The sequence below is a fragment of the Cimex lectularius genome, unplaced genomic scaffold (assembly GCF_000648675.2).
Source record: "Cimex lectularius strain Harlan isolate CLEC.00 unplaced genomic scaffold, Clec_2.1 scaffold111, whole genome shotgun sequence".
In the NCBI taxonomy this organism is placed as follows: Eukaryota; Metazoa; Arthropoda; class Insecta; order Hemiptera; family Cimicidae; genus Cimex; species Cimex lectularius.
Window position 1 is genome coordinate 108800 of NW_019392681.1, and position 27776 is coordinate 136575.

General features: G+C 34.7%; 5 protein-coding genes across 10 annotated transcripts in view; 1 reads left to right on the plus strand and 4 right to left on the minus strand.

The window, feature by feature from the left end:
* LOC106668600 (protein argonaute-2) overlaps positions 1-4660 on the minus strand; it is a 30150-nt gene extending 25490 nt beyond the window's left edge. Inside the window, exons 1-2 of the mRNA XM_024225634.1 lie at positions 4167-4660; positions 269-326 (exon numbers count right to left, since the gene is read on the minus strand). The gene's annotated coding sequence lies outside the window, so the exon portion shown is untranslated. The remainder of the gene's footprint in view (positions 1-268; positions 327-4166) is intronic.
* LOC106668602 (proteasomal ubiquitin receptor ADRM1) lies at positions 11-27735 on the plus strand. Of its 3 annotated transcripts, none has more exons than XM_014397503.2 (9): positions 11-104; positions 21182-21402; positions 24074-24184; positions 24264-24366; positions 24432-24537; positions 24593-24759; positions 26964-27062; positions 27133-27290; positions 27350-27735. In XM_014397503.2, the coding sequence occupies exons 2-9, from the start codon at positions 21199-21201 to the stop codon at positions 27575-27577; spliced, it is 1176 nt and encodes a 391-aa protein (XP_014252989.1). In that variant the 5' UTR covers positions 11-104; positions 21182-21198; the 3' UTR covers positions 27578-27735. The 3 variants fall into 3 exon arrangements, with proteins under 3 accessions (XP_014252989.1, XP_014252988.1, XP_014252987.1); XM_014397502.2 differs by lacking the exon at positions 11-104 and adding an exon at positions 20740-20813; XM_014397501.2 differs by lacking the exon at positions 11-104 and having other exon boundaries at positions 20956-21402.
* On the minus strand, positions 9324-12690 carry LOC106668601 (coiled-coil domain-containing protein 13). The gene is made up of 11 exons (XM_014397499.2): positions 12390-12690; positions 11827-11907; positions 11516-11753; positions 11285-11457; positions 11055-11220; positions 10763-10986; positions 10604-10705; positions 10439-10548; positions 10305-10377; positions 9980-10087; positions 9324-9921 (listed from the first exon to the last, which is right to left on the minus strand). Exons 1-11 carry the CDS (start codon positions 12456-12458, stop codon positions 9550-9552), a joined length of 1716 nt encoding a protein of 571 aa, XP_014252985.1. The 5' UTR covers positions 12459-12690; the 3' UTR covers positions 9324-9549.
* LOC106668604 (E3 ubiquitin-protein ligase RNF181-like) lies at positions 15960-21177 on the minus strand. Of its 4 annotated transcripts, XM_014397507.1 has the most exons (5): positions 20933-21061; positions 19673-19717; positions 16460-16659; positions 16284-16393; positions 15960-16229 (listed from the first exon to the last, which is right to left on the minus strand). In XM_014397507.1, the coding sequence occupies exons 3-5, from the start codon at positions 16635-16637 to the stop codon at positions 16095-16097; spliced, it is 423 nt and encodes a 140-aa protein (XP_014252993.1). In that variant the 5' UTR covers positions 16638-16659; positions 19673-19717; positions 20933-21061; the 3' UTR covers positions 15960-16094. The 4 variants fall into 4 exon arrangements, with proteins under 4 accessions (XP_014252993.1, XP_014252994.1, XP_014252997.1 ...); XM_014397508.1 differs by lacking the exon at positions 19673-19717 and having other exon boundaries at positions 20933-21177; XM_014397511.1 differs by lacking the exon at positions 19673-19717 and having other exon boundaries at positions 20929-21016.
* Positions 18334-19276, minus strand: LOC106668603 (probable 18S rRNA (guanine-N(7))-methyltransferase). The gene has a single exon (XM_014397506.2). The coding sequence runs from the start codon at positions 19170-19172 to the stop codon at positions 18339-18341; it is 834 nt and encodes a 277-aa protein (XP_014252992.1). The 5' UTR covers positions 19173-19276; the 3' UTR covers positions 18334-18338.
* Positions 27736-27776: the final 41 nt, after the last annotated feature.

Sequence of the window (27776 nt, forward strand, 5' to 3'; positions counted from 1 at the left end):
TGGTACTGGATTAGGATTAAATCACTTGTACAAAGTTTGGTTCAGATGGCCATCTCTAAAACAGATAGGCTCTAAGAAGTACACCCTATGAAGAATGGATTCAGGTATTTCTTTAACCCTTTTTAAACTAAATAAGTAGAAATTTTTTTTGTTATACAATTTAGTTCAACAATACAAATTGTTTGTTTGGTCATGTTTCACAGTAAAGAGGTGGATTATTTCAGAAACAATAAGGTTTATTTATAATAATTAATTAATTAACACTTACTTTTATAGAGTACACTGCCTTTGGTAGTTAAAAGAGATCAAATTCCAAGTGAGAGACCCTGTAAAAACAATTAATATATTTAAGACAATTTCATCAAATAATAATTAGTTGAAATCAGTTATCTTTGTGTTCGAACTTACATTTATTGAACAAAAATAATATAAAAATAGTATCGTCATATCGTACCAGTTGATGACGTTTTATTGCTCATATACTTTAATCTTTTTTATTAATTATACATAAACGAATACTTTCTCATGTCAAATTCTTTTATTTGCATCTGATAATTCTGAAAATCATTTTAAATGGCCTAAAAGCTGATGAGTTTGCAAAATTTTTCATTACCTCGAAACAATTTGTAATTTGGTAATTTAAGAGCGTTTTGGTCTGGCAGTCCTCTTTTAGTCCTGCCAGACATGTTTCAGCATTTTGCATTCATTCTGTAACGAGCAGCTTACTGGTTTCGCTCAGAGAAATCTCTCAAGAATTATTAAATAAATGTTTCGTTGTTCATAAAACGAAACATGCCGCTGCTTGATTACTTTTCTTTCTTTTGAATGTTTCAGTCATGTTAGAAAAAATCCAATTATAAACTTTAACAATGAAATTCATAAATCAAATTCATTTATGTACTTTTTTTAATGCAATAAATTTAATCTATGGATGAAATACTTTCCAACTTACTTGTTGTGAACTGGTTAAATCGTTTTTTAGTCTTTGGTAGAATTTTCAAAAAAATTAAAATCTATTGTAATGTATTTTAAACATACAAAAATGCCACAATATTTAATTGTCTATTTCAAATATTCATTAAGAAAGTAAACAAAATATCTTGATGCCAAAAAATATAAGCATATGCTATTTACTTTTTTAAATTATTATTATTTTTTGTTTTTTTAACTTTAACTTGCTCTCGTAGGAAATCTTTTTTTTATTTTTCAACTAGTTAGAAATTACTATTGACATTAAAAGTCAAATTTTGTTTATTTTGCATATTATTTCATTTATAAAATAAAACTAGCATGTTGTCATTTCATTTATATCGTTTAATGAACATTTTTCTCATGTTCATTTGTTGAAAAAGTTGATATTAATCAATTACATTTTAAGTAACTTTTTTTAATTAATTAAAACTTATTATTATTTTCTTTTGTAAGTAAAATATGAAATATGATATGAAAATGGATTACTTACCAACTGTTACAACAATTGACGTTTGTTATTTTAAATCTGTGAAATTCCAATGGTAACAATTATTATTTTGTCATTTATTTATTATTTCAACCTGATGTGTGTGAAAACAAACAAAAAATCTTGAAATAAAAGAAAAGAATATATTAAGATAAGAAAAGAAAGCATGATTAAAATATTTAAGGATTTTCTTAATAAATCTAAAATAAATTTAAGTAAAAAGAATTTTAGGATATTTTAAACTTATTTGACCATCTAATAAATCATTAGCTAACTGTTTAGTTGTTTATTTTGAATGTTTTACCAATTTGATACAAAAAATAAACAGTGTGTTTCACCACGTCAAAAGTGACTCATGAGCAAGTTTTTATTTTATTTTCTGTGAATTATATATACTCATTAGCTAACTGGTGCTGGTGAAATAATTGGAAAGCAATTGGATTTTATTACATACAGACTTACTATATCTATATTATCATACGTTTTTATTGTTATTTAATTTCTTTTTTATAAATATTAGCATGGCAAACAAAGAAAGAACTAAAAATGTAACATTTTAAGGTTTGTACCTCTTTGCGATGGAACCTCATTATATATTATATATAATTATACTATAATATGCAATGGGTGGTGTTTAGTGACTGTTAATTAATGATTATTTGGAGATCGTGAGATGTTTTGTGATGTAGGTTTTAGAAAAATATTTTCTTTATCGTGCCAACGTTTCAATCTTTATTGAGATCATCTTCAGGGCCTGTGATTTATAAACAATGTTTAAATTATACAAAAAAATGTAAGATATGAAAAAATGAATTTATACAATGATAGAAATTTTAGACTCAATCAAAGTATTTGTTTTCTGTGAAGATGTGTCATTACTGTGTATCGTGATTAAGTATAAAATTTCTATCATTGTATAAATCCATTTTTTTACATCTTACATGTACGTATATAATTTAAACAATGTTTGTAAATCCCAGGCCCTGAAGATGATCTCAATAAAGATCGAAAAGTTGGCATGTAAAAGAAAATGTTTTTCTAAGCCCACGTCACACCACTCAAAGAATCATATCTTATAGATTATATATCATTTTTGAATTTGCTTAAACAATAATATTTAATTAAAACATTTTCCAAGTCTTTCTCATGTGAAAAATTGAAATGGTGAAAATGCAGTACTTTCCAACTTATTGCTTAAATCATTTGTTAATAGATGAAAGTTGGAAAGCAATTGTCATTTTTTATATCCAGACATCAAATTTATGAAAAAATGCTTTATTGTTAATTTATATTTACCTATAAAACCACATTGTTTTCAATCATTGAATGGATATTTATTTGTTTTGAGTGATATAATGATTTCATTCATGAAATAAACAAAACTTGTCAGCTCAAAAGTAGTCAAATTTAATGATTCCACAGCATGTTTTTATTTTTTTTAATGTTTAATTATTGAACAGAATCAAGTATTAAAATCAACTAACATTTATGTAAAACACTTTATTACTTTTGTCTCAAGTAAATGTCCGCACGGGTGGATAAGAAAGTAAACTTTCCAATGTATTCAAACATTTCACAAAATCATTTAGCTAACTGGTGAAATAGTTGGAAAGCAGTTTTCATTCTTTACACCAAGACACAAATTTATGATGGCAATAAACAAAGCTTGTCGGTTCAAACGTAGTCAAATTTAATGACTTGCTAGCATGTTTTTATTTTTTTAAACATATAATTGTTGAATAGAACCATGCTTTAAAAAATAAACTAATATTTATGTAAACACTTTATTACTTTTGCCTCAAGTAAATGTTTATATTGTTGAAAAGAAAGTAAACTACTTTCCAACTATTTCATCACTAAATCATCAGCTAATTGCTGAAATAGTGGTAAAGTAGTTGACTTTCTTTACATCTAGACATCCTGATTCACGATAAAGTTAATTTTATTGTCAATATAACCTATAAAACCACATTGTTTTCAATGGTTGAATCGATAATTATTACTTTTGAATGATGTAATGATTTCATTCATAAAATAAACAAAGCTTGTTGTCAGTTCATAAATAATTTAATGTTTGGGCAGTATTTTTTTTTTTTTTTAGTGTTTAATTGTTGAGTAGAATCTTGCATTAAATTAACTAATATTCATGTAAAACACTTTATTCTTTTTGTCTCAAGTAAATGAATGGATGAAAAGAAAGTAAACTACTTTCCAACTATCCCACCACTAAATCATTAGCTAACTAGTGAAATAGATGTAAAGCAGTTGACTTTCTTTCTATCAAGATTTACTCAAATTCATAATAAAACATTGTTTTATTGACAATTTACAATTTATAAAACCGCATTGTTTTCAATGGTCGAATGGTTGTTTATTTTGAATGATGTACCAATTTCGTTTAGTAAATAAACAATGCTTGTTGTCATTGGAAGAACGAGCCGTATTTAATGGCATTTGGGCAAGTTTTATTTTATTATTTTTGGATATTGAATTTTTTAAATGCTTGCCGCGTATTGAGAAAATGTCCAATGTCGGTTTTATTTTGTATTTAGGGAATTGCGTAGCAGGGTAATTCTCGGGACAAAAACACTAACCGTGACCTACGTCACAGATTCAAGGTCAAGGGCCACGCCATTCCAAGCATTAAAATGGAAAGAAAACATTGAAAAGTGTTGAGAAAACGTTAATTGACTGTTTCGTCCCTTACCAATTTATTGTACGAGTCCTCCAGTCACGGCCTTGGCCGCCCTTTCACGCATAATTCCGAACGCGACGGCTCGACTAGGGGTGGGAAAAAAGCACAAGGGGGCAAACTGAAAGCACAACTGGAGGTTAGGGGTGAGTGCGAAGCTGGAGAAAATCGATATAACGACACACCCCCGTCCGGTGGAAGAGTCACATATTGTAAACAAGGGCCGTTCTCGGGGCGATATCCTTATCGAAACTCGACTTTTATCCTTTCGACGGGATTTCTGAGACGGATGGGAAAAATCGAGGGGTTCTACGTCGGAAATCCGAGTCGAGGGCCTCGGGCTGCTTGGGGTGCTTTGCAGTAGGGACGCGGTCGCGAAGCGTCGGAAGTATTGGAGCTCTAGAATCACCTGCAGTTGCAGGACTTGGACAACAAAATTGCACTCGGGTTTGTTTTCTTTTGGGACGGGGAGGGCCAATGGTGTTTCTGCTCGGGGCTGCGCTTCTCCTATTGGGCTCGGTTTGTTTTGGAGGCGGGGCCACCCTCCGGCACGTGGTCTCTGACGTCGGACACATAAACACCATTTGACAGCCACTCTATTTCCAACTGGACAACAAACTTCACAAAATAAAGTAAAAATGCTATTAAATATTACATTAATTAAATAATAATAACAATAAGTAAATTATACTTGCCCACCAGAGGGGTGAAAACGATAGTAATAAAATTCAAGGTCATATCGATGGAAGGAGAAAGCACTGCAATCAGCATCCCTCACAAAATACTATAGGGGTAAAAAATAGCATTAACACATGCATTAATTTACAATTATAATTAATACATAATCTAATTAAAATTATATTCAAATAATATAAAAATAACTCATACTTTTTCAACACTGGTAATCTTTGAAAATTGTAAGGAGTCTTAAGCTGAAAGTGATATAATTAAAGCCATATTTAAGATAGGAGAAAGCACTGCAATCAGCATCCCTCACAAAATACTATAGGGATAAAAAAAGAGCTTAATTTACAATTATAATTAATACATTGATACATAATCCAATTAAAATTATATTCAAATAATATAAAAATAACTCATACTTTTTCAACACTGGTAATCTTTGAAAATTGTAAGGAGTCTTAAGCTGAAAGTGATACAATTAAAGCCATATTTAGATAGGAGAAACCACTGCAATCAGCATCCTTCACAAAATTCTGTAGAGGTAAGAGCATTAGCAAAAAAAGCATTAACTTGCATTTTGCACCATAATCAAATCAAAATTGTATTCAAATAATATAAAAATAACTCATACTTTTTTCACACTGGAAATCTTCAAAAAATGTAAAGAGTTAATTTTCTTAACATTATATCTTATTAAGGTGAAAGTGATACAATTAAGGTCATATCAATGAAAGTAGAAAGCACTGCAATCAGCATCCCTCACAAAATTCTATAGAGCATTAGGACATATGCATTAATTTGCATTTTCCACCACAATCAAATCAAAATTATATGCAAATAATATAAAAATAACTCATACTTTTTCCACATTGGAAATCTTTGAAAAATATAAGGAGCTTCTTAGTTTAGATAAAAAAAGACAATGGCAAGAGCGGGATTCGAACCCACGATCTTCGGCTTGATACACGGCTGCTCTACCACTCGAGCTATCGTGACCTCGATCCACTCGGACACCAACTTCCCATCTCAACCGCACCTTTTTTATCTCAACTAAAAATCTTAATTAATTGTAATATATTAATTGGTCAAGCAGACCTCGAAATTAGTGAATATAAGGAGCCTTAATTTTCTTAAAATTATATCTTATTAAGGTGAAAGTGATGCAATTAAGATCATATTGATGAAAGGAGAAAGAACTGCAATCAGCATCCCTCACAAAATCTATCTAGCATTAGGACAAATACATTATTTTGCATTTTGCACCATAATCAAATCAAAATTGTATTAAAATATATATATAATATATATATAACTCATACTTTTTCCACACTGGAAATCTTCGAAAAATGTAAGGTCTTAATTTTCTTAAGATTATATCTTATTAAGGTGAAAGTGATACAATTAAGGTCATATAAATGAATTGGCATATATGCTTTAATTTGCATTTTTGCACTATAATCAAATCAAAATTATATTAAAAAAATATACAGATAAGTTATACTTTTTCAACACTGGTAATCTTTGAAAAATGTAAGGAGTCTTAAGCTGAAAGTGATACAATTAAAGCCATATCTAAGAAAGGAGAAAGGCACTGCAATCAGCATCCTGCACTGGATCCTCACTGCTGCTTGTAAGCTTTTATCATCCTTTCTTACTAGGTAATCGCTGTGTATAGAAACACGTGGGATAAACTCTTCCTATTAACCATTAATTTTTGGAATCCCTCAAGGCTCTGTACTTGTCCCTCTCTTGTTTGCATTATTCATTAATGATCTGCCTCAAATAGTCCAGTACTCCAAGTACCACCTTTTTAAAGATGACTTGCAAATTTTTTAACAGGTGTGTTCCTCTAATATTAATGATGTACAAATGATGACATTAATGCCATGGTTAATAGGTTTCCCTTTAAACCAATCTAAGACCCAAGCAATTAATTTCTATGCTTCATCCTTACACGTTGTGCCCAATAGCATTGTAGTCTGTATTGTTGCTATTCCATACTCTACAAATGTTCACATTTGGAGGTTATTTTGACCGAAAAACTTTCCTGGCAACCTCAGCTTTCTGCAATTTGTGACGTTTACTTTGGTCTTCACTCCCTTAAACAACTAAGTTATTTTACACCTGATGAAGTACGCTAAGGGCTAGCACTTTCTCTCATTTTTCCACACTTCCTCTATTGTGACTCCCTTTTTAATTAGACACTTGATGCAGTGGCGATTTGTCGCTTAACGTCTCTTTTTACTCAGTTATTTGTTATGCGCGTTAAATGTTTTGATCATGTGTCACATCTTGAGAATTCGCTAGTTGGGATCACTCTAAAAAATTATTACAAAATGAAGATTATTTTGATAATTTTCAAATTTTCTTCCATCAGATATGAGAAAACGTATGGGTTCATGGGTGCTGCAAAAAATCACTTTGCATTCAATACATAGACACTTTTTTCTCTCTTTTTTATTTTACACATATATAGGGCCGGCAAACTACATTAGTCATTGCCAGCCTTCTCTTCCTTAGATTTACATTTTTTTTTCGCATTTTGATCCTACAAATTTCTTTTTCTGTTTCTTTAGCTGAGTTACAGTATTTTAATCAACTCTCTGTTTTCTTTGTTCTTTTCTAGCCTCTCTGTACCTCAGAGCCTCGTCAACTTTGGATAAAATAACACTAACAATAAACACAAATTCACAGAAACAAGATAAAAACATGGTAGTCTGGTTATCATTTTGTATTATCATATCATCATTTTGGTTATCAGAGACTGTCGAAGCATTGTACAAAGGATAAATAACATTACCCCAGAATATAAATGCAGAAACTATATTTTTGCCCAAATCTGTAGGAAAATGGTTGAGACAAAAATCATGGGAAAAAGGGTGGCATTGTATTGGGTGAAAGGGCACGCAGGCTTATGGCAAAATGAAATGATGGACGTACTTGCAAAGGAGGCTGCCCAACCCTTGACGTTAAAATTCCTAAAGATGATGGGAAAAACTTTTTGAAAAAGTTTTGTAGAAATCTGTGGCAAGAAAAATACAACGCATCAAATGTTGGCAATTATTACAGGTCACTGTTCCCTGAGCTCAAGAAAAAAAACCATGGTTTTTGGAAGGCGATAGCCCAGAAGGAATGTCAAAGGAGTTCTATTCTACTATTTTTAGACTGAAGACAAATCATGGCCTATGGGGTAGCTACAAGAAGAGAATCGGTTTGGCATCGTCTCCGAACTGTCCCACTTGCGATTGCCCTTCAAATCCTTCCCACATAATTTTTGAATGTCCAGAATATGAAAATGAAAGAGACAAACTGCTAAAAAATCTGAGCAAAGTCCTAATTTCCAAACCAATAAACTTAGAATCTGTCCTAATAAGCAACAATCCATCAGCTTTCAACATAATCTATGGATTTCTAAAGTCGATAAACATTTCTTTTTGATTATCTTCAACCATGAAAATTTAGAAGCTGAGAAGATGATGGAGCTGAATGAGTGGGTGTGGGCGCACGGCGGGGACCTGGTCCTGGTCGGCCGATCCCGCTCAACAGTAAAATGAAAATAGAAAACTTCATGGGTAATATGCCATTTTGTACTACTCAAGAGTACTCGATATTCCTCAGTGTAATTAGGGATATGCCCTTCCATTCACGCTAATAAATTACATTCATACTACCCCAGAGTACTCAATATTCCTCAGGGGGTTTTTTGGGGATAAGCCCCTCCATTCACACCAATAAATACATTTGTTCCAATAAATAATATATATCACATACATATTCATAAGACACAAAGATTCTATATAAAATTAAAAATGGCAAAAAGGAGGGAAAACTCTTAAGGCGGGGTTGAGATAGGAAGTTGATGTCCGAGTGGATCGAGGTCACGATAGCTCAAGTGGTAGAGCAGCGGCGTATCTAGCCGAAGATAGTGGGTTCGAATCCCGCTCGTGCCATTAACTTTTTTCATCTCAACTAAAAACCTTAATTAATTGTAATGTATTAATTGGTCAAGCGGACCATGAAATTAGTGAATACAATTAAAAATATTTATTTCTGAGATATTGGAACATCTATGTGCCTGTTGCTGTTCCTTAAGGTCTTATTCTTTGCTGTCTGTTATTATACGCTATTATATTATAATGTTTGTACATTTGTTGATTCACTATTTTTGTTAAAAATATATATGTTCTGATTTTTATGTTAATTGGATTTTTTTGTTAATACTCTAAATTGAGCACGTGCCTTTTTGTATGCTTCTTAAATAAATAAATTCTTTAAAATTTTTTAAATATATATGAATAAGTAACAAAGACAAACAAAGTATCCAATATATCGGTATAAATAACTTTATTATGCCTTATTAAAAATCAAATATTTCAAATTTAAAAAGTTATACATTTTTATAATTAGGCTATATAAATTAATGACAGGAATTTTAAAATTTGATACTTAGTCAAAATTGTAAATTTTTACAACAAAGAAAACAGTTAATTATTTTATTTGCTTTTATTATGATTTTGTGATATCCCTTTCCATAACAAATAGCTACAATTTTTACTAAATTACAATTCTTTACAATTTGTACTGTTTCCATTCCATCAGTATATATACCTAAGTGTTATTCATATAGAGCGATGGAATTTCTAAAAAATTCAATTTAATTTTGCTTCTAAACAGGCCTCGTTTGACTTTCAAACAAGACATACCGATCATTTCATCAAGGTACAATCACAGTCGAAGGAATGCTCGAACTTTTGGCTGAACTTCGAAGATGCTCTTTTACAGTGTTTCTCGTTTCTTCCAATATGTTCATGTAAATTCGCGAATCCTCCTCCCTTTCTTGTTTGAGAGTTTCGAGCCTCGTCTCGAGCGCGAGGACTTTCTCTTGAAGAAGTTCACACCTGTCTCTCGCCATCTCCAACTCAGCGTTGACCGCAGTTGAATATGAAGATTGTGCGGTTTTAGGCACAGACTTCTGATAGACGCTGCTGCAACTGTTTCCCCTACTGCAGCCAATCTTTTCCATTTCCAATTTAGCTAACTTTGTCTCCATTTTAGCACCTTTGTGCCTTTCCCTTCTTAAATCATCCTAGGACGGAAAAAAAACTCAATGAAATTAATAATGAAAATATAAAAGACAAACATACCATCGCCTTTTCTAAAGTTTTCCTTTCATTGTCTAGCCTCTTGTTCAATACAGATACAAGTTCCATCAATCTTAAACGTTCTGCCTCTGACGTTTGAAGAATACATCCCTAATTACACAAATACATTGAATTTTACCAATAATTTCATTACAGTAGATATCATTCAAAAATTTTGATATATTGGTAAATTGTTTAAGATACCTCATAAATCAATTTATGTGTTAATAAAATCAAGTGTTTTTGATGAAGTGTTTAGCCTCAGTGCAAATACAATGTTGTATGTCAAATTTTACACTCTATGATTTGAAGTTTTTTGGCTACTTACAGAGCCTGAAGAATGTCTGTCAAAACTACTTGCAGTAGACATTGGGCGACAGTCATTAAATTCCATTATTTGCCTGAAAATCAAATATGTATTTTAAAAAATTAATGGTTTAACATTTCGATTTGTTTTCTTACACAGGGCTTTGAGTGTCCATTTTATGATCTTGATTTTTACTCTCAAGTCTTTCTATTTTATCTTCTTGCTCTGCTATAACTGCTCTCAATTGTTCTACCTTTGCTTTCTCCTGAAATTGACATGTTTTAAACAAAATGTACCATTAAAATCGAGATATTTTTTACTTGGTTCAATTCAATCGACATGTCGTTAATTCTGTCTTTAAGACTTTTTAAAAGAGACTCTTCACGCTCTTTCGACCTTTCCATCATACCACCTATTTGTTCCTAAAAAAAAATTATTGTTATTTTCATTTCAAAATCTCAAATAAAAATAAAATGTACAGTTAATTTTGAAATCATTTGTTCATCTTGCAATCCTTTAGTGGTTAGGTTGTGTATTTGCGCTTTGCAACCACCCAGTTCATTTGTAAGCACTTTCACCCTTGCTCTCGAAGCGTCCATTTTATTTCTTGTGTCAGACAGCTCCATTTTCAAAGCTTCAACTTCCCTCGTGAGAGCATTCATTTTCTCCTTATCAGCATGCCTTTCCATCGTGGCAACAGATACTTAAAAGTAAAATTTAAGTCAGTTAATAACAAAAGTTTAAAACTTAATTTTGAACTAATTTTCTCACTTGCGGATTTTTCTAAATGAGGTATATCGGTTGTTGACAGCTTATTTGTGAGTTCGCTTACTTTCTGTTGGAGTGCAATAATCTGCTGTGCTCTCCCTCTCCAATTCCCCGTACCTGACAAAGCATTCTGAAGAGTAGCTTCATCTCCTACTTCGCTGGCTAAGACCTTTTAAATAATATTTTATTTAATATTATCCCCGTAATATTTATAATTTATAATCAAAATATACCTTTTGGGATAGTTTAAGTTCGTGTTTCAATTGTTGAACCTGATTTCTAGCATCGCAAAGCTTATTATTCGCTGTGGTTAATTTTTCTTGTAATTCTTTTAGCTGATTGTCTTTCTGCTCGAGGAGAGTTGGCTCGTCTTGCGTAGGCTCTTCTATCACAGATGCTTTGCTCGCTAAAATTAATTTTCAATTGGGGTCAATGTTATCACGGCAGATTTTTAATTTATGTACCTATGTAAACGGCCAACTGAGCCTCAGCGCTTTGCGCTTTCGATTGTGCTGTCCCCAATTTGGCATTTAGCTCCCGGACCTTTTTACTGAGTTCGACGATTTTGCTAGCTGCTAGGTCTGAGGAACGACCCAAACCCCGTAAAGGGGACGGTATGTCTACGGTACCTCTTGAATCACAAAGCTTTTTTTCTGCCTCTTGAAGGCACTTGCGCAAGCGCAAATTTTCACATTGTAACCCCTTTGCAAAAATGAAATTATTCAATATTTTAAACACTTTTTTTATATATCAACTCATCTGTTGATGAACTTACATCGACTTCAGCTTTAAGCTTTTGATTTAGCGAGTCAGGAAACATAGGTTTGAAATCGTGGTTCATGACATTTCTTGTTTCCTTATAAAACCAAGCAAATAATAATTAAAAAAAAAAAAATTTTAATCCCAAACACAACCTAGATGTGCACAATCAAGGTTGTCTTAAATTTTTGTCAGGCATGAAATAACAAGACAAATTTTATTTTTATTGTTCCTCATAAAAGACTTAATAGATTCATTTTCTAATTGCACACTAGCCATTAAATTGATAGATAAAAGATTAAAAAGTCTGAAAAATATTAATGCAAATAATTATAAGTTTTGTTTCATATAGTTTATTACTTTTAAACAAATTTCTACATTGTCTAAGCTCAATAATTCATAACAGTCGTTTTTTGTTTATTTTCATAAATTTTCAGTTTTCAGAAAAATGTTTTTACTTTTCTAAAGACTGTCATTGTAAAGGGTGAAAATTAAATAAAAATCATATGGCCTACATATGATCAAAACAGAATTTAAAAAAATCTTCTCCAGTAATCTATTGAAATTTCCATGACTTACTTTATTTTTATAACGCGCACTGGAGAAATTCCTTTCCGATTCATCTTCGACAACGGATGTGCCCACCATCCTCAGCGGGAAAACTGTACCGGATTACCTATATACGCATACATACAAATGTAATTGTATATGTATATATTTCTAAAACCTAGTCTTAACTCATGTTCAAAAGGAAAATGGAAAAAATGCAAGGTTGACAGGTGATAGGCACATGTAACAAAAATAGCAGCCGTTGTTCCAGATTATTTATTTTAAAATGTAACCATAACAACATACATAACATCAGATCAATAGACTTTTCTATTTTGTAGAAAAGACAAGAAATATAACCCAGAGAATAAGTATTATTTTTTCTTAAAACAAAAACAAATTCAACCTCTATGTTAGTTAAAAACACAAAAATAAAACTAATGCAAAAGAGCATTTGGGTTTCTTTTCTCGGCTAATCATCTAAATTAGAAAAATAAAAACCCATGGAACATTCAGCAATGTTAATAAATAGGGTCCATATAGGGCGCATGTAGGAATGTCACAATATGAGTGTGCTTGATAATTGTAGCGAGTATCTTGGTCCCCTGTTCTGTTCTTGGAGGAAGCCGGATTGTTTAATTGTATGTGGTACTTATAGGTTTATGCTCCTAGCGTGTATTGAGAGTGAATGTATTTATTAATGTGAATGTGTAGTTGAGAGGGCTGATGGTGGAATATTGAGTACCCCATTCACCTTCAATTAGGTTACGTAGTAGGTGTAAAGGTGATGGAGGAATGTCAGACACTCCTCCACCGATTAAGTAAGTGTACGGATGAGAGGGTACATATTTGAGAGAGTGAGAGTGTGAATGGGAGACTTATTATGTTGGGTGCTGAAATGACATAGTCCCTGAAGCCCAACCTCAGTGCTGGATGGATATGATCAAGGTCTGACCCCGGACTGTCAACACCTGGCATGGATGATGTTCAAGGTCCACCGGTAATTTATTGTGAATTACAAAAACTGTGGAATTGCTGGTGTATTGCTAGAAGTAATAGGTTCAACTCTGTACATGTGTGTATGTGTGCTGGGGTGATTGAGCTTATATAATTGAATAATCAGTATTATTAATAAATGATCAAGAAAATTATAGATGAAAAAACTGCAATTGTAATTTTGAGATTTCCTCGTGGGGTCTAAGGGGTGATGAACCACTGAGTTTCACTTTGGTCTGCTCATTCTCAGTGTTTTGGTTTTTTAGACACCGTTCAGTTTCTTGATATCTTTAGTGCTGGGTCTGTAGGTGGATAAGATGACCAAAGTTATCAGAAATGATCAAACGATTATGTACAATAGATTTAGATGTTCAAAACTAAGAGGTTATGAGTTTCATTACAATTTATTAAGTGTTATTATTGGATTTCTTGCTCACTTCCTTGATTACTTTAGATTAACTTCAGGTCATTACCAATTCTTATATCACTTTCCTCAGGTTTAATCACTCAGACCTCGGTCTTATCTGACCTGTCGTAAAAGTTAGTCTTCAAGGGCTGTCAGCTAGGTCATTTCAGCCCCCAATGCATGAAGTTTTTAAATCTCAACCCACTCACACTCTCACTCACTCAAAACAATCTTAACTATTTACATACCATTCTCTCAAGGATGGAGGATAATGATTCGATATTCCTAACCTATAACTAATCTAATTGCAAGTCGATGGTGTATTTTTTTTACCTATCCACCTCCCCGTCATACCTAAGGGAAACCCCATACCGGACCAGGGTCACTAAATTAGTTTCTGGTTTGCAAATTTAAGGGTCTTGGCCTCCTTCAGCCTTGCCCTAAAAAGAGTAGGGAATTATTTTTCGATGGGGTAAATATTCGGCCTTTGGTCCTCTCACATTATACATTCACACTAATAAACATTCATCAGACAAAAATGGGACACAAAACAACATATCTATCATCAACAGTACACAATAAACAACTTGTTTCGTTCAAAAATAGGAACGGGGGCCAAAATACTCGGCGTCGTGTTCACATACAATTCTTATATCGGGTGGTATTCCTACAAGCGCCCTATATACAACCAAGGAATGATACCTTACAATTCAGTGGGACAAATTGAGAAACCGTTCTCTACAAGCTAGTCACATATGTGGGCTTTTGCCCAAAAGTATTGCTTTGTGTCAACTTCGCATGGCCTATTCTTAATCGGGTATGATCCCTCTTCTATATTTCAGATTATCTGAGGGCCACCCGTTGACCATGCCCTTGATATACAAGCACTTCTCTGCCAATCCAGCCCACTGACATTGCCATTTCCTTTCACATTTGTAACATCTGAGGGCCGGATTGTTGATTAAGTCTAGAAATTGGGATGTCACAGTGGTCTCATCTGACCTTCAGACCTACTAGTTAACCTTGATGAAAACTTAGTACAATGTTATTATTATAAAAATGTAAACTATGGTAAAACAATAACTATAGAAAAAGACTTTAAATGAATACAACTGAATGATGAGGAATTTTTTCAAATTGTCTTTAGAGATAATGTGTGGTGTTTAGTGATCGTCACTTGATGATTATTTGGAGGTCGTGAGATTCGGTCTGGCATGACATAGGGTTTAGAAAAATTTTCTTTATTGTGCCAACGTTTCAATCTGTATTGAGATCATCTTCAAGGCACAAAGTGTTTGTTTTCCATGTAGATGTGTCATTCTTCTCTGTCATAGGCACTCTCAACACCTCCAAAAATTTAGAGATAATATTAAAGTCTATACAGACAAGCAGCCTATTGGACTAGGATCCATCATTCTATTTAAAGAACAATGTTTTTTGACAGGTGTAGGTAGATGGGAATATAGGATACGGAAATTAAGATATGAGAGCAGTTCGGAAGATTCGATATTATTGTTGAGAATGCCGCAGACAATTAGTAAATCAGTCCTATTTCTTCCTTCAAGGAGGGAATCTAAAATTACTGAATTTGCTTTGTTATGGAAAGAACTAAAATTAATTCTGTTTGCATCTTTTCTACCATTTGTATGTTAGTGTTGGTACGGGGTGACCAAGCAGAACCAGCATACTCCAGTATCATGACAGAAGTATACAGACAACTGTGAAATAATGAGAGGATCTATACCTAGTAATATGTCGGTTATTTTGCAGATGGTACCTGTATTGTTTGAATAACTGAGTATTATTATCTATTCAAAAGATTTCTTGCTACCTTTCCCATTATTTTAAATTTGAAAATTTATAATAAATCAACTGCCAATTTTAATTGCATAAAGGAAAAATAACTAGAGAAGACAGATTTTTATGACTGGCATTATATTTTTATGTCATAAAAGAATAAATAATAAAACAACTCAGTAGTAATAATTTTAACAGGCAAATTTGATTATAAATACAATAAACATAACTTATTAATACAACACAATGCTTAATAAAATATTTAATTAATAGTAATAAATTTCTATTACTTCAATTTTATATAGGCATAGAATTAGTAACTTAAATAGGAAAATAATTTTTTTTTAAACAAATCGTAATAATGAGCAATGTCTTTTATTTATGATTTTTTTTTTTTTTAATTTTGTATTATTAGTGAAAAAGATATAAATCCTAAACCCACTTTTTTTTATATTATTTTTTTAATCAAATTGGTAAATTTCATACAACCACCCTAAAAGAACTGAATTTATATAATCACAATTTGATCTTGCACCTTAGGAAAACATTGAATTGTGCAGTGCATCGATTTCTTCTTGCCTCTGTTTTTCCCTGATTTTAGCCTTCTTGTATTCTTCATACTGTTCATCATCAGTCTTTAAATAGTCTCGGCAGAGAGGGCAGGTGCTCGTCTAGGGGAAAGTTAAATGTTATTTTAAAATTTTATGAGAAAATATTGTGATTACCTTTCCAAGCCATGGGAGAATACAAGGAGCATGGAATTCATGCGTGCAAGGCAACACTTTGACTTTCTCACCAACTTCAAACTTCTTGAGGCAAATCGTACACTGGATATCTATTTCCGAAGAAGAAGAAAAAAAGTTCCTTTATAATTTCAATGCCATAAATATAAAAATAATACCATTTTTTAAAATAGTCGCTTCGGGCAAATTATCAATAACTTCTTGGGAGGTCGGCGGCGGCAGCCTCTGCGATTCTCCCGCCTCGTCCCACAAAAGTCGAATGAGGTGCCAGTAATGATTCGGGGTCTCGCCGTCTGCAAGCGGCGTCCAGCCCATTTCCTCAAAATAGCTTGCCATTTTTTTTTATCCTACCTCTTTTCTGAAAATGAAAATAAATAACATTAAAACTAAAATGAACCTTGTTCGAAGACACATACACAGACAAGTCTGTTTTTCAACTAATAGAATTTATTCGTGGGGTCAAATCAGATTAAATAATATTACAACTAATTTCTCGTACCTTCCAAAGCATCGTCCTAATTAATTTGAGTCACTTTACAGCAAAATTATTTTCATGTTACAAACTTATATATTAATTAATCCACTATGTTTAGTAGCCTAATTGACCATATTAATTATTCTTTTTATGTAAGGTCTTGGTTGAGGTGAAAAAGTAGTGTCCCGCTTGTGACACTGACTTTTTCATCTCAACCGACCTCACATAAGAATAGAATAAATATCCATCTTAATTTATTATTATTTGAGCTTGATAAGTAGATATGAACTTTATGCCATTGCAGGTAGCAATAAATGTTTCAATTTTTTTGTTATTAATATTTCAATCATGCACTTGCAAGGAATGAAGAAAAACTTTATTCTTCTCTATATTTTGTTTACTTTAAATAAATATTTGAAATCAGTATATTGAGAATAAGCGCATAAGTCAATTTAGAGTAACATTTAGTAAGTATGCTGAGATCAGCACTGTTGGCGACAGCTTGGTTTATGTACCTAACTTATAAGATCAACAGGAAGGTATGTGCCAATATTTCACATCCAACTTAAAAAAATTATTTTCAAATCGACCAAAATCGCTCTCTTAAATTCACTCAACTCTGCTTATTCACCTTAATTATTCAGGTCGCAGGGTCGCGATAATCTGAAAGGAATTGTGCAAGGGGTTGTTTGTTTGAATTTCGAATCGTTTGCATTACCTATAGCTTTTTAATAAAACAATTATGTATTGCACATTTTGTTGATACATAGAAAATTATAATTATTACGTACATACATGTAACTTATTGTGACTTTAATTTTTAATTATTTATGGAGTTTAAAAATGCAATTCTAAACGCTGGTTTCCAAGCTTTGACTCTTATGCATCTCAGCAACATGATTTCCACTCAATGGCTTCAGCAGCATATGTTGTTGAAGGTGGAAATCCATCATCAAATTCTTCTTCTGCCTTCTTCATTAGCAGCAGCATGCACAATTTCTTTATCAGTTAAAATTTCTTGATGTTATTTGTTTGTGTTATCTTGGGCCAACTGAACAAGTGGGCTAAGGATAATGCCATTTTCTATATAGGGGTGTCATCTACAGCTATCAAGTTCATATTAAGATTTTTCCAAGACATTTGAGACGGATGATAAGATATGCTGAATTAAAAATGACATCTTTCAGATTAATTTTCTTCAAAGCTGCCACCGGATCAACTCCACTTTGTTCGTCTGCAAGAATGGTTGAGTGTAAAGTTTCTCGATAGTGCAATTTTGTGTTTTGGATTACATTCTGATCCATGGGTTAAATCATAGCGGTTGTGTTGAGTGGTAAAAATATAGCAAAAATTTTACTATCAGCCTGTCCGGATTACCGTTTCCTTCGGATTAGCCTGTATTCAGATTATCACGACCCTGTTGTACAGTCTAAACTAAGTAATAAGTCTCCTACTATAATAAATATAATCTAAGTGGTATTGAGGAAGAAAGTGTACAACTGAAAAAAAGATATACCAAATAAACTTATATTTTACAATTTAAAATATGTTACATACAGAAATTAAAACTTCCCACATCGTCTTCGCCCTGTGAATTTGGAATCCGCTCTCGTGTCGAGACCTTGCCTCCTCCTCCTTTCCTTCTTATCTAAGATCCAATTACGACTCTTTTTCACCGACTTGCCTTTCAAACTGTCATATTTCTGTCGTTTGTTTGTGTAGGCGACAGTCGAGTCTACCTCATTGGTGCCGAGCGCTTTTGGAAGGGTTGCATTTATCCCTGTCATAAGGACGAGGAAGTATTTTTTCGCTTTGGTCGAGTTGGGGTAATCGACGACAAGACCACCAAAGAAGCCCGCTTTCGTCGCCTGAGTCGTGACCAGTTCGATCTGTTCCGGGTTTTCCGGGTAAAACTGGAAAACGGCTCGGCTCGAACGGCTCAGCGCGGTGTAGAGGAACGAAAAGAATTTGGACAGCCTTTTGACCGGATGGTGCGACTTGTAATCGGCATTGCAGAGCCACTGAAGAGCGCTGATACTTATAGCGCCGTCGAACGTGCCCGCTTTGAAAGGTATCCCCTGGCCCATATCGCTGAGGACCAAATCCCCTTCGACTTCCCTCTCCTTGGCCACGTCCAGCATCGCCTGCGAGATGTCCATGCCTATCCAGACATGGCCCTGATCTTCCAGGACGGACCCGCTGAGCCCCGAGCCGCAGCCTAGGTCCAAGATCAAACACGGCTCGTCTTCGGGCAAGCATAGCAATTCGATCGCCCTCTCGCTCATCTGCACCTGGATTTCGATCATCCTCGAATTCTGAGTGTACTTTCTAGCCTCGGTCTCATTGTAATATATCTCGGGCGGTGCTTGATGCTCTGGTCTTTTACCGGAAGACATAATGTTATTGTATATTTACCTATTGCAAACAGTGGTCCTTTCCCAATAAACGAAATTCTAACTGTTATAAATTATTAGAAAAGACAACCATTGGTACAACCAGCACACACAAAATCAGTAAACTGAGAACTGACCACGATGTCTCGAAAGTCGAAACTCGAACCCCCACGATTCTAGTGTCGATGTTACGTGCAGACCCTAGTGTCATGCTCATGAATCATGACCTGTCAAGTAGTTTTTCCTACCCACTATTTGAAAAATAGTTTTGATTGGAAAAGTCTATTAATCTATTAAATTGAAATATCAAAAAATCAATGAGATAACTAGATAAAAATAAAATTAAGGTTCGAAAAAAGTCGACAAAATTGTTTAAATGGATACCAATTTTTCAATCAATTTTCATAGTTAGAAGAGTACTTTGCACTCACATTTACTATACAAATAAATGTTTCATTGAAAAATAACTAAAGAAATCGATTAAATTGAGGTTTAATTCTTACATTTTGAAGAATATTTTAGACTTTCTTATTCACTATTCGTCTTCCCTGAAAAAACAAAAAAACGAAATATTTTAAATGGAATTTTTTCTCAAATTTCGAAAAAAATCAAGGAAATCTATGAAATTGTCTATCCTTAATTATTAAAAATGCTATAATCTATGTTAAAGTTATGAGAAATTCTATTTGAAGTAGCACCAATATAAAAACTGACAAATTTCGAAAATTATTATGCTAAGAGAAAAATAGACGAAAGTTCTGGAGTAAACAAGATAAAGAAAAATAATACTTTTTAAACAATTTTTTGCAACTGTTTAAATTTTAAAATAATTTAAAAATTAATTTTTGGTAGTTCCTAGGAGAGTTGCTATTGTCTTGGCTATCCAATATTCTATTTCTAATGACATGTTTATAAGTTTTGTAAATAAATCACTCACCAAGAATGATTTATTTCCAACCAGTATTTCTAACTACAATTTTAATGGACAACTGCCAAATAAATCAAAAAAGGAAAGAACAACAATATGCTAATTAAAGAAAACTAATTAGTTTTAAACATTTTTTTTTGCAAATATTGCTATATAGGCTTTTTGTACCAAGTATGCAAGCTAATTTAAAAATTAGTACATCCAACATATTTTTGCTATAATTACGGGTCAGCCAATGTTCTATTTCTAGGGACCTGTTGGTTGTATTTTGTGTAAATAAATCACTGACCAAAAATTATTTATTGGCTTTTTTTAAACTGCAACGAACGGATTACCGTCAAATAAATAAATAAGGCAAGTTTTTGATTTGTTGCAATTAATATACTAAAATAAAAACAAGTTGGAAAGTTCTGTTGTTTACAAAAGGATATTAATTAAAGAAAAGGAACATTTTTTAAACATTTTTCTTCATTTGGGTTTCTTGTACTAGGTTGGCAGTTTCATTTAAAGAATAATTTTTGGTGACTTTTAGGAGATTCTCGTGTTAATTTTGGTTTCCAATATTTTATTTTCTACTTTCTAGTGAGGAGTCGGGCCGCTAGAGCCCAAAACGCAACTTTCTATTTCTAAAAAAACCGATGGCTTCAACAGAAACAAAAGAACGTCATGAATGCATGAATCACATTTTCCTTATTCGATAAATACCTGAAGTCCAGGTAGATGAAACGAAAACTTTTATTTTTCACGTTTTCCCACTTTATGAAAGAGAAATTTTAAAGGATCTTTAAAAAAACAAACAAAAAACCCCATTCTTTAGTCAATTGGCCTTACTCACTTTTCTCCTTCGCCAGGTTTCGTTTGTGATCACTTCCTCCTGTAAACGGCAGAAATTTCATAATGGTCGTTCTTTAATTGTAACTAGAGAAATTTCCCGAATCATTCACCACGCCGTTTCTGTCTCGTCATTCTGCACAAGGAGGCAGTGTTCATTCTCCTGCGAGCCGCAACGTTCGCAGAACCTTCGTCGGAACTGTTCAGCGTTCTCTCGGGTCATTCTCGACTGTTAACGTTTTCATTTCATCAGCAGGTCCTCAGTGAACGATGCCGGGTGGTACGGCGCTTTTCGGCAGTTCCGCCGCGAGGGGGCAGAACAAGAACCTGGTCGAGTTCAAAGCCGGCAAGATGACGATGCAGGGCAAGACGGTCCACCCGGACAAGAGGAAGGGACTCGTCTACGTCTATCAGTCCGATGACTCCCTCATGCACTTTTGCTGGAAAGACAGGACTACCGGTGTCGTTGAAGACGTAATTTTGTTTTGCAATTTTTAGATCTAGACATTTTGATACCTGGTAATAGTATAACTATAGTTATGATGCTCATGATATCTTAAAACAGTTCTGCCTGACAGTCCTCGTAGAGCCTGCAATATATGACTTCCTGAGGTCGGCAGGGGGTTGAATGTACAACTTCGATGTAATCATAATGGTGGTTTTATGCATTACGCACTAATAGTGTAAATTATATGTTTTGACAGCTAACAGTATTGTATGTACTGTGTGGTGTTTAGTGACCGTTAGTTAATGATTATTTGGAGATCGTGTGGCACTCTCACCACGACACCCAACAATGACGCATCTACACAGAAAACACGCTTTGATTCCTGAAGATGATCTCAATAAAGATCAAAACATTGACACAATTTAAAAAAAGTTTTTCTAAGGCCTCCGTCACACTAGATCGCATCTCATGGTCTCCAAATAATCATTTCATGTACTGAAGAAATGATGTTTGTAGATCGACCTGCAGATAATCAATGTAGAGTTCAAATCTTTTTTAAGTTCTTTACTAGGTGAAAGAAAGACAAAAGTGTTGGGATCACCAAGCTTTCGGCAACATTATGTTGCCATCATAATCCTATTCTTAGTAAATAGGCCCTGATGATGGCAACATAATGTTGCCGAAAGCTTGGTGATCCCAACACTTTTGTCTTTCTTTCACCTAGTAAAGACCTTAAAGAAGGTTTGAACTCTACATTGATTTTATGTACTGTTCATGGGGCGAAAAAAAGACCTGGAGCTGCCTACATCAGTTCTGCTCTGATTTCCGTGACTTCTTGACGTTTGTAGTGGACCAACCTGAAGCTTGATAGTTTGAAATAATTTTAGTCAGTAATGACGTCATGCGACCAAAAAAAACCCCATAATCTTATTTGGAGACAGCAGCTAACATCAGTTCTACTCTGATTTCCATGACTTCTTGAGGTTTGCAGTGGATGAACCTGTAGGTGGGTCATTTCTTTCATTTTGGTCTGTAATGACTATGATAGTTCAGTGACATAGGAACCCACACTATTAACAAGTATCTCAGACAGAAGGACAAAAAGAAAAGGAACTATAGGATTCACTCATTGGACTCAGACAATCCAAGAATCTTCTAACCAATTTTGGAAGAAAAGAAATTTCAGAATGTGTCAAGGGGAGCAGGAATAAACTGCGAATCCTAATAGGATTCCTAACAGGACACTGCAAATTAAATGGCCACTTAAAGAAGATTGGAATAATCCAAGATGGCACATGCAGATTCTGCAAAGAGGCAGAAGAGACACCAACACACCTACTAACAAACTGCGGAGCTACACTAGCCCGCAAGAGGAAATGTTTTGGGATGTATAATGTGACCATAGAAGAGCTTCAAGCACTGAAACTGGGCCTATTATCAAGTTTCTTGATGAAATAGGACTCACCGATGTGCTTTAGGCAGAATACAGGGGATACAATAACTCTTAAAGGGCACAGTATACTATACCCTGAAAATTACATCTACATGATACCAAAAACACTGGAGTGTTATTTAGAAACATCAGCTGACATCATTTTTACCCTGTTTTCTTTGACTTCTTTAGGTGTGCAGACGGATGAACCTGTAGCTTGATAGTTTCAAATAATTATTGTCTATAATGACTTAATGAGACCAAAAAACACTGCAGTTTTATTTGGAGATGGCAGCCAACCTCAGTTCAACTCTGATTTCCATGACTTCTTGAAGTCTGCAGTGGATAAACCTGTAATTTGGTTCTTGTAATAATTTTTGCTATAATAACTTCATGTGACCAAAAAAACTCGCAGACTTATTTGGAGTCGACAGCTGGCATCATTTTTACCCTGTTTTCCATGACTTCTTGAAGTCTGCAGACGGTTGAACCTGTAGCTTGATAATTTCAAATAATTTTTATCAGTAATGACTTCATGATACAAAAGAACCCTGAAGTCTTGTTTGGAGACAGCAGCCAGCATCAATTCTACTCTGCATTCCATGACTTCTTGAGGCTTGCAGGAGGATGAGCCTGTATCTTTATCATTTTAGTCTTTCAATGTCTCTTTATGGGACAAAAACCCTGCAGACTTATTTGGATATGGCAGCCAACACCACTCTGATTTCCATGACTTCTTTAGGTCTGTGGGTGGATTACCCTGTAGTTTGCTGTTTCCCAATAATTTTGGTCTTGTAATGTCGCTTCATGATACCAAAAAACCATGCAGTCTTATTTGGAGTGCCTGCAGCTTGATCATTTTAGTCTTTCGATGTGTCTTTTCCCGGTACCAAAAAAAACAAAAACTTGTAGACTTATTTGGATATGGCAGCCAACACCAATTCCACTCTGATTTCCATGACTTCTTTAGGTCTGCAGGTGGATTACCCAGTAGTTTGCTGTTTCTCAATAATTTTGGTCTTGTAATAATCCTTCAATCCCAATAAACCCTGAGGTCTGGCCATCAGGAATGTTGGATTTATTAGTTAAACGTTAATGGAACATCCACTTTGGTAGCTAACAACCCCAACTTAATACGCAGCTTTGAACATTGTTTTATTGTTAACACATTTGTTTGTAAAATATGGAAAACAATTTTATATCTACCTAGTATTAAAGCAATAAATAATTTTGATTATTGTTTATTAATTCTTGTCCTTTTTTAGGACTTGATTATCTTTCCTGAAGACGTTGAGTTCAAAAAGGTTCCTCAGTGCACTACTGGAAGAGTTTACATTCTTAAATTTAAATCAAGAAAGCTTTTTTTCTGGGTTCAGGTAAATTATTGCGCATTTTTAAAAATTACCTTAGATTTCTTGTTTATATAACAATTTATTAAATATAAACCGAATTTAGGAACCCAAGACTGACAAAGATGATGAAAATTGCCACAAGGTGAATGAGGTTCTCAACAACCCTCCTTCTTTGGCTTCTCAGAGGAGTGGTGGAGGTACACCAGGTGAAGTTCGAAAACATATTTGAATAGTAAAAGTCAGCATAACTGAAACTGGCCTTGTTTTGCAGATAGCGACTTACAGAATTTGTTGAGTAACATGTCGCAACAACAGCTGATGCAGTTTTTCGGCGGTGTCGGCCAGATTGGAGGCCTTTCAAGCCTTTTGGGGACGATGTACGTCAAATGAAAATTTCCCTGAGGTTATCAACTAATATGATTAATATTTTAGTCAAAGTGCGCGCACAGGTGGCACAACGACTACCACTAACACGAGTGCGGCTGTCAGCCCGCCGTCTACTGGTACGGCAGCTCCTGCAGTGTCTTCAGTATCGACACCAAAAACCCCGACAACACCAGTTAACAACACTAAACCAGCAACACCTCAAGCACCATCAAGTGAGTCTTTCATTGAATCAACATATATTCAGTCTAGATATGACAACTATATTTTGATTTGTTATTTGAAAACAACTTATCATTGAGATACGTTATGATTATATTTTGAGATTTTTTTCTTAATTTGAGAAAACAGCAGTTTTGCAAGCAAAGAGGGTTTTGGTAGTTGCAATAGTTAAGGTGGTGACATGGCCCACATCACTGTTAAGGTGCCATTCACGATCGCTCCCAGCAGTCCAAACGGAGCGAAGCTGTTCTGAAAACCACGTCAATGGTAAAACTCAAAGGCCACTCCAAACATCTATGGCACGATTACGGCATGGCGCGTTCGTGAATTTTTTTTTTCCTCGGTCTTTCTGTCACTGAGCAAACGTCTCCATCATACATTCTCAAAAAGTTAAAAACGTTTATTCTTTATTGGCGATTATATCCAACTGAGATTTTATTGTTGAGGTGATTGAATTGTATGAAAGTTTACCATGTTTATGGAAAGTGGTGGACAATGATTACCACGATAGAAATAAAAGAAATTCGGCCCTCGACCAGTTGGTCGACCTTTTCAAAACAAAGGATACAAATACAACAAGTGATGCTGTATTGATAACCCCTAAGCGCTGAGCAGAAATCGTAGTCGAGAACTTAAGTTCCTCGTAGGTCATCCCTGTGGCGAGAAATCGTAATGTGGCTGCCAACCTTTTATGTGGAGTGATTTCTCTCATGACTCTTTTGTTTTCTAATCAAGGGGGTAACAAGCTGGAGTAAATATAAATAAGTCTCATACAATTAATTAAGGTTTTTAGTTGAGATAAAAAAGTCAATGGCGCGAGCAGGATTCGAACCCACGATCTTCGGCTTGATATGCCACTGCTAATGGAAAAATGGCAAAAAGGAGGGAAAACTCAAAAGGTGGGGATGAGAAAGGAAGTTGGTGTCCGAGTGGATCGAGGTCACGATAGCTCAAGTGGTAGAGCAGCGGTGTATCTAGCTGAAGATCGTGGGTTCGAATCCCGCTCGTGCCATTGACTTTTCTATCTCAACTAAAAACCTTAATTAATTGTATGATATTAATTGGTCAAGCGGACCACGGTACTAGTGAATTTTAATATAAGACTTTTCATCCACCCTTAAATAGTTCCTCCAGTCAGTGGGTTCAAGGGAAAGATCTTACATCAAATCGATGTGGGTATTACGGCTTCTGTTCAGGAGCCACTTCTTATAGCATTTCCTCTTTGGTTTTTGCTTTTTATATATAAACAAACAGCAGCTTAGCACAAGAGATCGTCATCCCTTTTGAGGAAGTAATTCACTAGATGACGATCGGAGCGACTGGCTGTGGAACGGTCATGAATGCCCCCTTAAATTCCAGGCACTCCAAATGGAACTATACCGTAGGCCGTCCACTGGAGCCGTTTTCGGCCGAACTTGCTTGGGAAGAAACGAATGAGCACGTGTCCATTAGAACCAATTCGTTCGGTCGTGTTGGGCCGTGTACGGCCGAAGCACTTTCCGATCCAAATAAAGTTGGATTTTCCAGTCCTATTCGGCCGAATGGTTACTTCGACTTCAACTGTCAACCACGTGACATCAAACGCTCACCATTGTTTAACAACGGTCTTTACCTTTTGCGTACCTTTTCGTTTCGTTTTCATTTCGATGGATTGCAAAAAATTGATAAGTGCGGTTGAGGAGCAGGCTCTTGGGACATGCGTGATCCACTCAATCATCAGAGAGATGTCCAGCGTAAGCTGTGGTCAAGGATAGCTTTAGAAATGGAACTTCCAATATTTTTGTTTATTTCTTTCATTCCATTTATCCAACAGTATGTAAACTAAGAATTTTCGAGCAGCAACAAATCTTCTACATCCATTTGGGCTGTGTTGTAAACTGATGAAAATCGGCTACAGTGGACGACGGCGTTCGGCTATATTGCCGGTCGTCCGTTTGGTCAAATACTTCGGCTGTTGAATGGCCGTCGTAGTTCGGTTCCAATAGACGAGCAGCCTACAGCTTGGCGCGCTTCCATTTAGAGCGATAGTGAATGGCCACCTTAAGGTAAAGGCCCGGGTTCGAACCTGTCATACTTACAAATGGGTTTTTTCCCCTTCAAAAAACACTGACACCCTGAGGTTGATAGAACAACCTCCACTGTTGTGAACCCTCAATTTAAAAAAAATTTAAACCATCATCGATGTTTAAAATTTCAGAACCTCCGCCTAAATCCACTGCTGGTGAATCTTCAAATCCAATTCAGCTTAGTCAGCTTCAGAACTATTTATCTGGCTTGGTTGGGCAGCAGCAAGGAGGTATATAATTTTTATAAAGGTAATTAAAACTATTCGATGTGTCTTGTGTTTGACAAGCATCAATTTTTAGTCGACTTGTCCACCAGCTTAAATCAAGAGAGCCTCCAGGCTGTTTTGAATAATCCCGAATTGGTTCGGGAGCTGCAAAGGCACCTCCCGTCCGTCGCAACCGATGAAAACAGCCAAGATCAGCTGCGCAATACACTGGCGTCACCTCAGTTTCAACAGGTATTGGAACGTCGGTCAATTATAGTATTAAGCAATACTAGCAATCGCTTCTGTTTTAGGCGTTGTCAATGTTCAGCACTGCACTTCAGTCTGGACAGCTCGGCCCCGTTGTCTCCCAGTTCGGTGTGGGTTCCGACGCCGTTAGTGCCGCAAACCAGGGTAATATGGAGGAATTCGTAAGGGCCTTGCAAGCAGCCACCATCTCTTGCCAAGAAAGCTCGGACAAGGACAAAAAGGAAAAAAAAGAGCCAAAGAAAGAAGACGATGATGAAATGAATTTAGATTAATTATTTTTATTAAAGGAAAAGCAAATATTTTTATTTCTTTTTATAACCTTGGGTGGTACTCGATGCTAGTGCCACAAAGCTTTATGTATCAAATTTCTGCAAGCGAGGCTATTAATGGTTTCCACTTTGTAACACAATATTAAATGGAAAATTATGTACTTATTTGTTTCATTTTTAAATGTTTGTCTTTTGTGTAGTA